Here is a 16,964-nt window from a genome sequence, read left to right on the forward strand (position 1 = left end):
GATAGTTTAATCAATTTATTTCATATTATTACTCGCGTCTTTGTCAGCATAATGAAAATGTTAAATAAATATGCAAAACTGAATCATTTTTGGAGTCTGAAAACTGAGTGACATGAGTGCTGGCCTTTTCATACTTTTACATTTTTAAATTACCCTTTAGAATTAAGCACCAATGTTGCTCCTTTCTATTGTCATCCACTAATACTACATCTACCTCATATAATGTGAAGTGGGGTCTGAAATTATTTACACCCTTGATAAAGATGAGCAATAATGACTGTATAAAATACATACAGTACATGTCAAAAGTTTGGACACACCTACTCATTCAAGGGTTTTTCTTTATTTTTTTACTATTTTCTACATTGTAGAATAATAGTGAAGACATCAAAACTATGAAATAAAACATATGGAATCATGTAATAACCAAAAAAGTGTTTTTAGATTCTTAAAAGTAGCCACCCTTTGCCTTGATGACAGCTTTGCAGACTCTTGGCATTCTTTCAACCAGCTTCACCTGGAATGCTTTCCCAACAGTCTTGAAGGAGTTCCTACATACGCTGAGCACTTGTTGGCTGCTTTTCCTTCACTCTGCGGTCCAACTCATCCCAAACCATCTCAATTGGGATGAGGTCGGTTGATTGTGGAGGCCAGGTCATCTGATGCAGCACTCCATCACTCTCCTTCTTGGTCAAATAGCCCTTACACAGCCTGGATGTGTGTTGGGTCATTGTCCTGTTGAAAAACTAATTATAGTCCCACTAAGCCCAAACCAGATGGGATGGAGTATCGCTGCAGAATGCTGTGGTAGCCATGCTGGTTAAGTGTGCCTTGAATTCTAAATAAATCACTGACAATGTTACCAGCAAAGCACACCCACACCATCACACCTACTCCTCCATGCTTCACTGAGGGAACCACACATGCAGAGATCACACGTTCACCTACTCTGCATCTCACAAAGACACGGCGGTTGGAACCAAAAATCTCCTATTTGGACTCCAGACCAAAGGACAAAATGTCACCGGTCTAATGTCCATTGCTCGTGTTTCTTGGCCCAAGCAAGTCTCTTCTTCTTATTGGTGTCCTTTAGTAGTGGTTTCTTTGCAGCAATTAGACCATGAAGGCCTGATTTACGCAGTCTCCTCTGAACAGTTGATGTTGATATGTGTATGTTACTTGAACTCTGAAGCATTTATTTGGGCTGCAATCTGAGGTGCAGTTAACTCTAATGAACTTATCCTCTGCAGCAGAGGCAACTCTGGGTCTTCCTTTTCTGTGGCAGTCCTCAGGAGAGCCAGTTTCATCATAGCGCTTGATAATTTTTGCGACTGCACTTGAAGAAACTTTTCAAAGTTCTTGAAATGTTTCGTATTGACTGACCTTCATGTCTTAAAGTAATGATGGCTGTCATTTCTCTTTGCTTATTTGAGCTGTTCTTGCCATAAAATGGACTTGGTCTTTTACCAAAAAGGGCTATCTTCTGTATACCACCCCTACCTTGTCACAACACAACTGATGGGCTCAAACGCGTTAAGATGGAAAGAAATTCCACAAATTAACTTTTAACAAGGCACACTGTTAATTAAATGCATTCCAGGTGACTACATCATGAAGCTGGTTGAGAGAATTTCAAGAGTATGCAAAGCTGTCATCAAGGCAAAGGGTGGCTATTTGAAGAATCTCAAATATAACATATATTTTGATTTGTTTAACACTGTTGGTTACTATATGATTCCATATGTGTTATTTCATAGTTTTGATGTCTTCACTATTATTCTACAATGTAGAAAATAGTACAAATAAAGAAAAACCCTGGAATGAGTAGGTGTCCAAACTTTTGACTGGTACTGTAATTCAAATACTGAGCTATATTGAATGCAAACAAATGGTAAATTGTATTATTTTATACTAATACAATTGCTCAGAGATTTTCTGTAACATTTAGTATTTCTCAAAAAGGTAGGGGTCAAAATAGTGACACCCCTAAAGATTCTTATAAATAAAGTAGTCAAAAGTTTTGTTTTGGTTGTGTTTCAGATAATTTTGTGCCCAGTAGAAGTGAATGGCAAATAATTTGTTGTTTTGGTGTCCATTTTATTGTAAATAAGAATAGAACCTCCACTGTTTATTGGTAATGGTGAGAGGTTAGCATGTCTTGGGGGTATGATCTTTGACCCTCTAACTTTCTCACTCACATTCATGTAGAAGTGTTTAGAAACACATTATTCTATTCTTATTTACAATGACTCCAAAATGAGCACAATACATAATTTACCATTAATTTCTATTGGGCACAAAATTATCTGAATTGCAGCCTAAACGAACTGCAAATGCGTCCAAGAAGTTTGTAGTCATAAGCTTCATGTAGTCATTGCGTACTAGGAATATGGGACCCACTCTAAGTGCTTACTGGTCTTACAATTTTTTTTTAGAACAGCAGTGACATTGCTATAAAATCCATTTGAATGATACACAGATGTTCTTGGGGCTCAATCGAAAAACACCAAAGAAGATGAAAATCATACAGCATTACCTTCCTCTGTGCTTTCAGGTGCTTCTCTTTGTCTTCTCAATATTGCGGAAAGTGGCCTGGGATTATGGACGCTTGGCATTGGTGACAGACGCTGACAGGTAGGTCTAACAAATTACTCTGAGGTGTTACATCACACACACACACGTACACTGCCCAGATGTAGTCCTACTGGTCATTGGTCCTTGTCTGTTGAACTGTGAGAATTACTTGCCTATTATGACAGTGTGCCTTAAGTAACCCCATAACCATTCCTTCCTACCTCTTCCTGAAGATGATTGGTTTGCAAGTCATTCAGGGAGACTTGTTTCACTGTCACTTACATACTACTCATTTCTGGAGCTGGATATGAACAACGACTGTCTGTGCAGCAGGATTTGCTCACACAGCAGAGCAAATAAATCTTCTTTAGGGAATCTTCTTTTCACCAGTTTATTACCATAACCCCATGGGATACTTCTTTATCAATTATGAGTAATCTATGGTTTGGGTATGTTGGTAATAAATATGGAAAGAATGTATAACTAGTTAGCATACTTACTGTATTTTATTGTTGTATTAAATCCATCACCTTGAATGTACATGATCTGTTGCAGTGCAATTAAGAAGAGAAATAACAAGTTTCGAACTCCTTGAGTACTGAATCAGTCATTCACTAAGAATATTAATGTACAAATGGCTATATGCCTACTGATTGAAGTCATAAACTTACTGTAAGGTACCCCTACCTTGATGCTATAACTCATTACACTGCGATGCAGTCGAAAATTTTTTGACTGTACTGCTCAGCTCCATACTTGCTGCATGGTCACTTTTGCACAAGATTGAGAGAGTTGGCCTTGGCCAACCAGACACAGGCTTAGACAAGATTTTCAGAACTGCCACAACAAATTAGTTTGTAAAAATATTTGGTAGCACTTTATAATTACTCCACATATTATTATTATTATTATTATTATTATTATTATTACATAATTAATTATTTATAATGGATTACGACTTGCATTCAGAAAGCCTGTCAGAGCAGAAAGTTAAAAAAATGAATGATTGTAAACAATCAATGTACATGCAAAAATACAGATATTAAAATAAACTATTCTAATGAAATCTACCTGCAACGGAGCATGCTGGGAAATATGACAATGAGGCCCCTCCCAAATGTAACTCCATGTCTCTGGTTACTCTTAATTGAGTTAAAAGTACTCCGTCCCAACTAACTCCAGAGAGCGTATCACTCTGAGGGTTCAGATAACTCAAGTAGAGTAAATTTAACCCAAACAATTTTAACACCGTGATTTCAACTCTCCTTGATTTACTGTGTACCAATCCTTGATGGCCGCTTTAAGTACAATAATAGTTTAAGACTTATTTGGTTATTTTAAGGTGACCTTGGTCTGCTTATCGATAGGATGTACGAGCTTTCTAAGTGCTTTGTGTCCTTTGCCTTTCTGAAATAGTTCTGTCCTCCCATTCATTTAAAGGACAGAGAGAGAGGGGCAAACCATTTCCTGCTATAGTCCCACAGCTGACTGGAAAATCTATTTTGCGCCACATACTTCCTGTTTTCTTGTCTGTCCCGCTCTCTCGCTCTCCCTTGTCGCTCCCTACACACACACACACACACACACACACACACACACACACACACACACACACACACACACACACTAGTGCTGAGCGATTAATGCTTTTTGAGGTTGGTTTCAGTTTGGTTTTTGAAAAATAATCACGGTTTTCAATTTCGGTTAGAATTTTTTTTTTTTTGTAACTACACAGAATAATACAATTAGCTAATAAAAGCCCCATGATGGTAGTGACTGCCCATTTTACTGCTTATCACTTAATTTATTCACTACTTTACTTCCTCTCATGCGGTCTGTGTGTGGTCATGTTCCCCTGGTCAATCGATGAATTGAATCAACCAATTGGCGAATTTCTGCCGGTTCATGCTGGGTTCATAGCCAAAAAAAGTTTCCCAGCTTTCCAAAAAATTACGCCGCTGACAGAAGTGGAGTCACCACCTGCGTCGGCCATATGGTCGCGTATTGCACAGCGCTGCTGTAACTCTCCACTGCCTGGCTCACACAGCAACGCTGCTCTGCAAGCAAACACATTTTGGGCGGGAAAGAGAAACGGCGCATTGAGTTAACATTTTTGTTAATTGCTCAGCAGTAACAGACACATACACACACAAACACAGCTGTTTTCTTGCTTTCAGGGGCTCTCTCTTTCAGAGCTGTGATGAGGCAGGGGTCACCAGTGTCGCAGTTGGTTTGTGTGTGTGTGTGTGTTAGTGTGCGTGTAGGGTGAGGGGATGGGGGGTGACATCTGATCAGGGCCCACGTTATGTGATGGTTCGCCCCTCATCCTCACCCCGCCTATGGCTCTCATAAACCTGTCCTGCTCCTATACATTGTGTAACATCCAATTTGTTGACACTTCAGGATTTCTATCCAGGACTAACCTTAATGAAGTAAATGTGTACTCCTTTTCATGCCAGTTTTGCTAATGTTTCCTCTTTTTTTGTTTCACTGTGAAGATCGAAGAAGCGTTTCAGCGGATTGGAGGAGCGGGAATAGTATGTTGTTTTTTAAACACGTTTTGATTATCTCCTTGTTTTCCAGCGTCTTCTCTCTTCCCTGGTTGCTTTACTGCCCTAACTGTACTTGTTGTCCTGCTCACTGGTGGACTAACACACTGTTTTTCCCTTTCGGATAGGTGTGTGTGTGTGTGTGCGTGCGTGCTTGCAATCCAATTCCAGAATGGACTGGAATCAACCCCAAAATCGGGTGTCCTGTGGGTTGGTGTGTGTGAGAAAGAAGGTGTATGTGTATCTATCTTATTAACAAGCAAGATGGTTTGGTGTGAGGGCTCTGTCACTGCTTTTTGCTGTGGATTTATTGGGTGTCGACTCTGACTTTTGTTAACCCACCATAAGTGCATTGTGTGTCAATAACCATACTGTTGACTTTCACCAGTGTATCTGCCATGGCTTCTGATGCTTTGACTGTCACCTAACATATGAATCTTTTGACATGCATGCTTCCTTTTACACATTTGAATATAACATAGTCGGAGAAGAGAAAAGGGTAACTATGATACACTGAGAGCAAATAATACAAGGTAAAAGGTGCATCAGTGTGGATGTGAACTTCCCTAGGCCCTCTTGCTGTGGCGTCTTTGTGAATCCTTGTGACATTAGCTGTGATGCTAGCACCTCCCAGAGTGGACCCTTTTTTAGACCATAAGAAGCCACGTTCTCAACAGGCTGGGTTCTCATTCAAAAAATCACCCCTTCCCCTCTGTCCATTCAGGGCCATGAAGGGGTCAATAAAGGAAGAGGAAAGGACTGTTTTCAGATTGGAATCCAGCTAGAAAGTGGAATGTGGTCTTCTGTCCTGACAGTGAAATGTATACTGCCCCCATTTCTGTACATGTCATTGGACTAAGTTTATTGTTGGACTGTGGTAGATCTTCTGTTGTAGGATGTAAGGGTGGGAGATTACAATATACACCCAGTGCTGCAGGTAAAACGCAACCTATTTGTAGACTTTGGGCCCTATTCAAAATCGCTAACTGGCTTTCCGGAATATGTCAAAACAAATCCTAGCCTTCAAGAAATTATGGAGTAATACTGTTGTTGTTGAGGCCAGGCACCACACTAATAGTGTATTTTTTGCCCCTTAATCACAATCACCTAGGCTGTAGAGCCCCACAGTGGAGGTGTCATAATACCCATAAAACCTAGCAGTCAAACAGGGAAATGGTTCCAATCGTTTTTTTTACCGTTAATTTTTCCCATAGGGGATTTTAGAAACACTTAAAATAGGGGATGTGTTTCATGTAGGCTTACCATGGCGTGACGTTTTGATAACCATGTAAATCTCTCTCGGACAAGGTGATTTTTATCAATATATTCGGCTCTATTTACTCTGATTAGAAAATGCTAATTAGCATGAAAGTAGACATCATGCAAAACTACAAATCCCCGCAAGCTCCTGCAAGTTATCTCTAGTTGACACCTTTGCTAAAAGGTATTGTGTCAATATGCACAAGACAGTTCACTGAACTGTCAATTTTAAAGAAATATTGCCAATTTATTCATTACTACATTTAGCTAACATTAGATGGTTAATCCAGACATTCTTACCTTTGCCTCGATTCGGCATGCTCGTCCAGATCATGGCATTTGTAGTTCTTTATGATAGCCACATTTGCAGCTAATTAGCATTTCTTTTTTGGGGGGTAAATACAGGCAAATATATTGATGGAAATCACATTGTCCTAAAGAGATTTACATGGTTATCAAAACCTCATGCCAGGTTAAGCCTACATGAAACACAGCCCTTACTTTAAGTGTCTCTACATCCCCTATGGGAAAAATCTATGGTGGAAAAATTATTGGAACCATTTCCCTGATTGACCTCTAGGTTTTATGGGTATTATGACTCATACATGTACATTTTTTTTACATTTTAGTCATTTAGCAGACACTCTTATCCAGAGCGACTTACAGTTAGTGAGTGCATACATCATTATTTTTGTATTTTATATATATATATATATATATATATATATAATATATATTTTTATTTTTTTTATTATTTTTTTTTAACTGGCCCCCCGTGCGAATTGAACCCACAACCCTGGCGTTGCAAACGCCATGCTCAACCAACTGAGCTACATCCCTGCCGGCCATTCCCTCCCCTATCCTGGACGACGCTGGGCCAATTGTGCGCCGCCCCATGGGTCTCCCGGTCACGGCCAGCTACGACAGAGCCTGGATACGAACCAGGATCTCTAGTGGCACAGCTAGCACTGCAATACAGTGCCTTAGACCACTGGGCCACTCGGGAGACAATACTGTGGTACTCTATATAATTAAATATGCACATATTTGCATATCCTGTAAATCCATTTTTCTGGAAACTGTCATTAGCCCGTGGTGCCTGGCCTTGAGTTTCCATATATATATATATATATATATGTAGCTCAGCTGGTAGAGCACGGCGCTTGTAACGCCAAGGTAGTGGGTTCGATCCCCGGGACCACCCATACACAAAAATGTATGCACGCATGACTGTAAGTCGCTTTGGATAAAAGCGTCTGCTAAATGGCTTATTATTATTATTATTATTATATATATATTATATATATATATATATATATATATACAGTCATGGCCAAAATTGTTGGCACCCCTGAAATTTTTCCAGAAAATGAAGTATTTCTCACAGAAAAGTATTGAAATTACACATGTTTTGCTATGCACATGTTTATTTCCTTTGTGTGTATTGGAATAACACAAAAAAAAACAGGAAAAAAGCAAATTTGACATAATTTCACACAAAACTAAAAAAATGGGCCGGACAAAGTTATTGGCACCCTTTCAAAATTGTGGATAAATAAGTTTGTTCCAAGCATGTGATGCTCCTTTAAACTCACCTGGGGCAAGTAACAGGTGTGGGCAATCTAAAAATCACACCTGAAAGCAGATAAAAAGGAGAGAAGTTGACTCAGTCTTTGCATTGTGTTTCTGTGTGTGCCACACTAAGCATGGAGAACAGAAAGAGGAAAAGAGAACTGTCTGAGGACTTGAGAACCAAAATTGTGGAAAAATATCAACAATCTCAAGGTTACAAGTCCATCTCCAGAGATCTAGATGTTCCTTTGTCCACAGTGCGCAACATGATCAAGAAGTTTGCAACCCATGGCACTGTAGCTAATCTCCCTGGACGTGGACGGAAGAGAAAAATTGATGAAAGGTTGCAACGCAGGATAGTCCGGATGGTGGATAAGCAGCCCCAAACAAGTTCCAAAGAAATTCAAGCTGTCCTGCAGGCTCAGGGTGCATCAGTGTCAGCGCGAACTATACGTCGAAATTTGAATGAAATGAAACGCTATGGCAGGAGACCCAGGAGGACCCCACTGCTGACACAGAGACATAAAAAAGCAAGACTACAGTTTGCCAAAATGTACATGAGTAAGCCAAATTCCTTCTGGGAGAACGTCTTATGGACAGATGAGACCAAGATAGAGCTTTTTGGTAAAGCACATCGTTCTACTGTTTACCGAAAATGTAATGAAGCCTTCAAAGAAAAGAACACAGTACCTACAGTCAAATATGGTGGAGGTTCAAAGATGTTTTGGGGTTGTTTTGCTGCCTCTGGCACTGGGTGCCTTGACTGTGTGCAAGGCATCATGAAATCTGAGGATTACCAAAGGATTTTGGGTCGCAATGTAGGGCCCAGTGTCAGAAAGCTGGGTTTGCGTCCGAGATCATGGGTCTTCCAGCAGGACAATGACCCCAAACATACTTCAAAAAGCACCCAGAAATGGATGGCAACAAAGCGCTGGAGAGTTCTGAAGTGGCCAGCAATGAGTCCAGATCTTAATCCCATTGAACACCTGTGGAGAGATCTTAAAATTGCTGTTGGGAAAAGGCACCCATCCAATATGAGAGACCTGGAGCAGTTTGCAAAAGAAGAGTGGTCCAAAATTCCGGGTGAGAGGTGTAAGAAGCTTATTGATGGTTATAGGAAGCAGATGATTTCAGTTATTTTTTCCAAAGGGTGTGCAACTAAATATTAAGTTAAGGGTGCCAATCATTTTGTCCGGCCCATTTTTTGAGTTTTGTGTGAAATTATGTCAAATTTGTTTTTTTCCTGTTTTTTTTGTGTTATTCCAATACACACAAAGGAAATAAACATGTGCATAGCAAAACATGTGTAATTTCAATACTTTTCTGTGAGAAATACTTCATTTTCTGGAAAAATTTCAGGGGTGCCAACAATTTTGGCCATGACTGTATATATATATAATTTTTTTTTTTACAGGATTTCTTGTAGCATTTTAAATGATAATTGCTCATGCTGAGAAGACAGTTAATAGGTTGAATTGAATAGGGCTCTTGGCATTTAATGCAAAAGACACTGCCTCCTTTGTCCTGTCAATTGCTCAGTGGAGCTCTAATCACAAAATGAGATTATGCATATCAAAGATAGTACACTACATGACCAAAGTATGTGGACACCTGCTCGTCGAACATCTCATTCCAAAATCATGGGTATTAATATGGAGCCTTCTGGGAAGGCTTTCCACCAGATGTTGGAACTTTGCTGCAGGGACTTGCTTCCATTCAGCCACAATAGCATTAGTGAGGTTGGACACTGATGTTGGGCGATTAGGCCTGGCTCGCAGTTGGCGTTCCAATTCATCCCAAAGGTGTTCGATGGAGTTGAGGTCAGGGCTCTGTGCAGGCCAGTCAAGTTCTTCCACACCGATCTCGACAAAACATTTCTGTATGGACCTCGCTTTGTGCACGAGGGCATTGTCATGCTGAAACAGGAAAGGGCCTTCCCCAAACTGTTGCCACAAAGTTAGAAGCACAGAATCTGTTAGAATGTCATTGTATGCTGTAGTGTTAAGATTTCCCTTCATTGGAACTAAGGGGCCTAGCCCGAACAATGAAAAGCCCCAGACCATTATTACTCCTCCACCAAACTTTACAGTTGGCACTATGCATTGGGGCAGGTAGCATTCTCCTGGCCCCGTGTAGCTCAGTTGGTAGAGCATGGCGTTTGCGATGCCAGGGTTGTGGGTTCGATACCCACGGGGGGCCAGTATGAAAAATGTATTCACTCACTAAATGTTAGTCGCTCTGGATAAGAGCGTCTGCTAAATGACTAAAATGTAAAAAAGTAAATCTGCAGGGGTGTCCACATACTTTTGTATATATAGTGTATTTCCTCAGGCATGTTGGGCAGCACAATGCAGTGGTGGCCAACATAGATCGTTAAAAGCCTTTCTTCTGTCTGAAAATTATACTGCTAGCACATAACCATTATTTGGCTTGAGGGTACCCTCAATGATGCCTACCTTATTGTCTGGATGTTTGGCATACTTGGGGCACCCTCAGCCAGAGTTGTGTTGGTCTGAGTTGCACACTGTGTATGTCTCTTGTCCTATAGAGTGAGGGGTAACCCTTTACTTGACACCTCCCTGACAAGGCAGATGTCATAAACCGTCATTACGCTGTTGGCTGACGCTATCAGACTTTACAGTCATGACACAAACCATTATCTAGACATCTGTCCAGCCCCACGAGTTTGACATTTGTGTAGCTACTAATGTTGAACTTGTGGAGCTCGACATCTATTATGTCTTTTCACATAGCAGCCTTCTTGATGTTGGCCTTGGAGTGGGGAGTTCAAGTGAAATGTTGTGTGGTTTTGTTAGTGCATAGTATCTACAGTAAAAAGTCAAAAATATGTAGGATTATGTCATGTGTCAATGACTAAATGAACTATTTTCTGATTGACACCTCTGTGCGTACCAACTCAGAGCTCTGCTCTACACTCCGCAATGCTTGATTGGCCAGTAATTCTGCTGAGGATGTTGGGATCTTGAATATGTCATGTTAGACCCTCAGAGAGATGGAGAGTTTATCAAACTGACAATAAAATAGACACGAAATGGCATGGTTCTACGGACATTATTGAGGAACTGTTATGGGTTAATTAATAAAAGGGCATTTTTTATGATAAATATGCAGTAGTGAAACAAAATGTGGGTTGGGGTCAATTCCATTGAAATGTTTTAAGGAAGTTAACTGACATTCCAATTTAAATTTTCTGTTTACTTTCTGAATTGATGGAATTTAAAAGGAATCGACCCCATTAGCTGTGACAGTACTGTTCATTTTAATTGTGAAGAAATTCCTCTAACCTCAATTCCGTTCTGTTTCAAACCACAAATTAACAAACAAACAGTTGCAGGACCCGGTCCTGCTTTGTTCTTCGTGCCTCCGTCAAAGCCTGACACTTGTCCTCTTTTTCCAGTGTTGCCTCAGCTCTGCATTCTGAAACGCCAGACCGCTATGAGCGTCTCACTTCAGTCTCCAGCTCTGTCGACTTCGATCAACGGGATAACGTGAGAAATCCCTCCCTCCTCCCTCCGGTTGTCTCCTACTGGTCACACGTGCATCTCTTTAAACGACTCCATTGGCTTTGCCTCCCATCCCTGTTAAATAATGCAGGATAAGCAGAGGACTGCAAAGCCACTGGTTGCCAGCCTTGGATGTGGGTGGAGTCAGGTGGGGTGGGGAGGGGACCTGTCCGCCAGACACAGATTTCCACTTAGTGACTCCTGATGGAGACTCCCCACCCCTTATAGATACAGTACATATATGTTTTATTATAAGGGAGACTTATCTCCTTATCTCTCTTGACTCTTCCAACTAATGCAACACAATATTATATATGGTGATAGTTTGAATTAATATCCTTAGGGTGAAATGCCCCAGTGTGTGGAACAGACACTCATAGACAAATTGTCCTTTAGTCCAAACAACTTGTGACTGTATTACAGAAATATAAGCTAAAGCTAAACCCGTCAGTTATCCACACACCAATGTCCCTCAAGAACATTCTATGCAACTCCATACCATATCCCTGAGTCATACGTAGCACTGTAATCACCCTAGGAGGTCAAATCAAGTCCATGTTATCTCTTTCTACCTCCTAGCCTTTGAATCCCAGCTGGTAGGCTAGGGCTCTTCCTCTACTCTCCCTGTCTGTTCACTAAAACTCACATCACGTTTGGGCCACCGCTATACATACATTTATTTGATTGATTGTGTGGAATTTTTTATTTTTTTTTAATCTCCATGTGTTGATGTAATTTCAGCTGTTATGAAAACACCTTTGAAAATGTGACTGCCGACTAATCATGTTTTGAACTGCAAATTTTGTTTTAAACTGCATATATTTCAAATGTCTGATTTTTGTATTGTGCATGTCTACACTGCAGGGCTTCTGTTCCTGGTTAACTGCCATCTTCAGAATAAAGTAAGTGGGTCTGTTATCAACATTCTATGTAAATACTTGATTGGGAAAAAGCTAGAGATCATGCATGTCAATGTTGCCTCAAAATGTGCAACCGAATGAATAATGTTGCTACTGTGCTAAAGACCACACCTCTGATAAGAACAAACAGTGATAAATAACTATTGCCCTATTTCAAAACATTCTTGCCTAGCAAAAATATTAGAATCCTTCATTAATTCTCAGCTATGATCTTATCTATGAAATGTATCCAGAATGTTCATCAGTCTGGTTTTAGACCAGGACATAGCACCATCTCTGCTGCATCCCATGTAGTAAATTATGTAGTAAATTGTATATATAAGAGACAACATTGTGCTGCCGTCTTTCTAGACCTTTCCAAGGCATTTTACACTGTTGATCATTCACTGCTGATTCAGAGGCTAACTTCAATTGGCTTAGGTCAGGCCACTTGCAATTGGTTTAAAGAAAAATCCACCCAAAACCATTAATTCCTTTTTAATTTACAGTGTTAAATAACACTATGTGAGAACAACATTTTTTGTGAACAAATGTTTCATTTTGGCGTTATAATAAGGTTGGTAGCAACATGGAAAATTGTGGAAATCTGTTGCAGCTCAAGTCGACTCTATGGGCTGGCTAGCTAGCTAGCAAACGTAGCTACACACAATAATACTAAAGACAATATCAGCATGTAAAGTAGCTAGTTAGCTGTAAAATTGCCTAAACAAACTGCACTATCAATTTAGGAGTCTACAATCTCACCATGTTCAACCTGCAGATTGATGTGCGTGAGGCACAATACATCTCTGGCAACGGCACCATGCAATGGACCCTGTACTAAAGAGGCAGACAAATATGAAAAATTTGCTAGACCCTCTGTTAAATTACACATTTCTCGAGGTAGGCATATCACAAAAATATGATCAATGGCTCATTCGAGAGAAGACATCCTCCCAAGTTATGACATCGGCCAGTATTGAAATCTGACATCTACGATAGACGTTTTCGCAATCTAAATGTCATATTCCTATTAACTTCCAGTGTAGTGAGAGGGACTTAATCACAGTGCTACATCATACCGGCCGGATTTCTGCCTGCTTGAACGCCAATAACTCAGATACACATGAAACCCAGGGAATCGATAGAACAGAAATGCACAGAAACAATATAACATTCAAAATGTGTGAACCTTTCCTTTAAAAAACGACTTGACAGATCTAACACAATGTGTGTCTATTGATGGTGTTCAGTTAAGTTTCCTTAATATAACAAAAGGTGTTCCGCAAGGGCTGATTCTGGGTGCAGTACTTTTTACTATCTACATTAACAATATTGGTTTGTCAGTGAATAATTGTAAACTGCACCAGTATGCCGATGATACTGTTGCGTATTCTATTCCCCTCCACCGTGGACCAGGCTCTAGCTGACCTACAGACTGCTTTCATTGTATTACAAAAATATACTAATTGACCTAAAATTAAAATACGGGAAAAACAAAGTATATGTTGTTTTCTAGAGCGCTCTACAATGACTCTTAAGATGTAAGCATATGTACATTGGATAGTGCCCAAATTGATCATGTCCCTGCTTACAAATATCTGGACATTTGGATAACTAAGAAGCTGAGAATAAAACTGGACTTCTATAGAAATAGGTCATGCCTCTTACTTAATTGTAGAAAGCAGATCATTCAGTCGACGTTCCTACCAGTCCGAGACTATGGCGACATCATCTACATTGTTGCAGCTGCCACTTCATTAAAGCCGTTAGATGCAGTGCACTTTGTTTTATCACAGGCAACAGGTTTTGCACTCATCACTGCATTCCCTATCAGAAAGTAGGCTGGCCCTCTTTGACATTGCGTAGGTCAAAATATTTCATTCTGTTTATTTATAAAGCCCTTTTGCTAAAACTCCCGTGTTACCTAACATTGTAACTAACCTATAGAAGTATGAGTTACCATATCCTGTCGCAGAGATGACTAACTCTTGAAATTCCTTCTGTCACTACAGATTTAGTAGTAGTTGTTTTTTATTATTGTGTGTTTTGTCTTTTCAAATCAAATGTTATTTGTCACATGCGCCAAATACAACAGGTGTAGACCTTACCGTGAAATGCTTACTTACAAGCCCTTAACCAACAATGCAGTTCAAGAAATAGAGTTAAGAAAATATTGACTAAATAAACTAAAGTCAAAAAATCAAATAACATCAAAAAGTAACACAAGAAAATTACATAACAATAACGAGGCTATATACAGGGGGTACCGAGTCAATATGCGGGGGTACAGGTTAGTCGAGGCAATTTGTAAAGTGACTATGCATAGATAATAAACAGCGGGTAGCAGCAGTGTAAAAACAAAGGGGAGGGGTCAATGTAAATTGTCCGGGTGGCCATTTGATTAATTGTTCAGCAGTCGCATGGCTTGGTGGGTAGAAGCTGTTAAGGGGCCTTTTGGTCCTAGACTTGGCGCTCTGGTATCGCTTGCTGTGCGGTAGCAGCAAGAACAGTCTATGACTTGGGTGACTAGAGTCTTTGACAATTTTTTGGGCCTTCCTCTGACACCGCCTAGTATATTGGTCCTGGATGTCAGGAAGCTTGCCTCCAGTGATGTACTGGGCCGTACACACTACCCTCTGTAGCGCCTTACGGTCAGATGCCGAGCAGTTGCCATACCAGGTGGTGATGCAACCGTTCAGGATGCTCTCGATGGTGCAGCTGTAGAACTTGGTGTGTTTGGACAGTGATAGTTTGTTGGTGATGTGGACACCAAGGAACTTGAAACTCTCGACCCGCTCCACTTCTTTGTGTTTCCTATGGTCCTTCCTTGATTGTGTAATTGCTTGGTCTTGTCATGCAGGGCTCCCTTGAAAAATAGATATTGGTATCAATGGGACTCCCCTGCCTAAATAAAGGTTAAATAAAATAAAATCCAATACTGTAATCTAATACAGTTTTTACGTTCCCCACAAACAATACATTTACTTACACCATTTTTTAAAAGAGGGTAAATGACCTTTGTTTAAACAGCCCCTTGAAAACATTTTTGGGGGGTGTATCCCCTCTTGTACATATCAGTGCATAACCGGCAATTTGGAAGGGCTGGGTTGTTAAACCATGGGGGCTGTTTGAAATTCAAATTATAATGGTCTTTAACAATGCAAGTGTTAATGAATTTACCTGCAAAAAACACAGCTCAATTCCCACAGACAGTAAAAAACAGACCTGGGCAGAAAATAATTGTCTTTTGCAGTTTATTTTAAAATACCAACTTTTCAAATACTCTAGGTAGTCGAATATAGAGTTTCAAAAACAGAGTTTTCAAAGGCAATTATTTTCTTTGCTGTTCAAATACAGGTCTCAGAAAAACAAATAATATTTGAAAGTATTTTGCATACTTTTCAGAGGAGTACCTTCAGAAAGTATTCACACCCCTTGACTTTTTCCACATTTTGTTGTTACAAAGTGTGATTAAGATGGATTTAATTGTCATTTTTTGGTCAACGATCTACACAAAATACTCTGAAGTGGAAGAAAAATTCTAAAATGTGTAAAAAATGTATGCAAAATAAACTCATGTATCTTGATTATTAGTCCCCTGTAGCTCAGTTGGTAGAGCATGGCGCTTGCAACGCAAAGGTTGTGGGTTCGTTTCCCACGGGGGGCCAGTATGAAAATGTATGCACTCACTAACTGTAAGTCGCTCTGGATAAGAGCGTCTGCTAAATGACTAAAATGTAAATGTAAAATGATTAGATAAGTATTCAACCCCCTGAGTCGATACATGTTAGAATCACCTTTAGCAGCAATTACAGCTGTGAGTATTTCTGGGTTAGTCTCTAAGAGCGTTCCACACCTGAATTGTGCAACATTTGCCCATTATTCTTTTCAAAATTCTTCAAGCTCTGTCAAACTGGTTGTTGATCATTGCTGGACAACCATTTTCTGGTGTTGCCATAGATTGTCAAAGATTTAAGTCAAAACTGTAACTCGGCCACAGAAACATTCACAGTCTTCTTGGTAAGCAACTCCACTGTAGATTTGGCCTATTGTCCTGCTGAACGGTTAATTAATCTCCCAGTGTCTGGTGGAAAGCAGACTGAACCAGGTTTTCCTCTAGAATTTTGCCTGTGCTTAGCTCCATTCAGTTAATTTTTTTATCCTGAAAAACTCCCCAGTCCATTACGATTACAAGCATACCCATAACATGATACAGTCATCACTATCCTTGAAAATATAGACCGTGGTACTCAGTAATGTGTTGTATTGAATTTACCCCAAACATAACATATTCAGGACAAAAAGCGAATTGCTTTGCCACATTTTTTTGCAGTATTACTTTAGTGACTTGTTGCAAACAGGATGCATGTTTTGGAATATTTTTATTCTGTACAGCCTTCCTTTTCCCTCTGTCAATTAGGTTTGGATTGTGGAGTAACTACAATCAGAGCCATTAAACTCTGTAACTGTTTTACTGAGTTAGGAAGGACACCTGTATCTCTGTAGTGACTAGGTTTATTAATACACATTTGACATTTTACATTTTAGTCATTTAGCAGACGCTCTTATCCAGAGCGACTTAC

General features: G+C 39.9%; 1 protein-coding gene across 1 annotated transcript in view; it reads left to right on the forward strand.

The window, feature by feature from the left end:
• The window catches only part of LOC311131309 (CSC1-like protein 2), a 101,479-nt gene that overhangs the window by 33,579 nt on the left and 50,936 nt on the right, over nucleotides 1-16,964 (forward strand). Inside the window, exons 3-6 of the mRNA XM_084164206.1 lie at nucleotides 2,555-2,634; nucleotides 5,073-5,111; nucleotides 11,374-11,464; nucleotides 12,344-12,381. Coding sequence (XP_084020332.1) covers nucleotides 2,555-2,634; nucleotides 5,073-5,111; nucleotides 11,374-11,464; nucleotides 12,344-12,381 — 248 coding nt within the window. The remainder of the gene's footprint in view (nucleotides 1-2,554; nucleotides 2,635-5,072; nucleotides 5,112-11,373; nucleotides 11,465-12,343; nucleotides 12,382-16,964) is intronic.

The sequence above is a fragment of the Coregonus lavaretus genome (genome assembly GCF_964263955.1).
Source record: "Coregonus lavaretus genome assembly, chromosome: 6".
NCBI classification, from domain to species: domain Eukaryota; kingdom Metazoa; phylum Chordata; class Actinopteri; order Salmoniformes; family Salmonidae; genus Coregonus; species Coregonus lavaretus.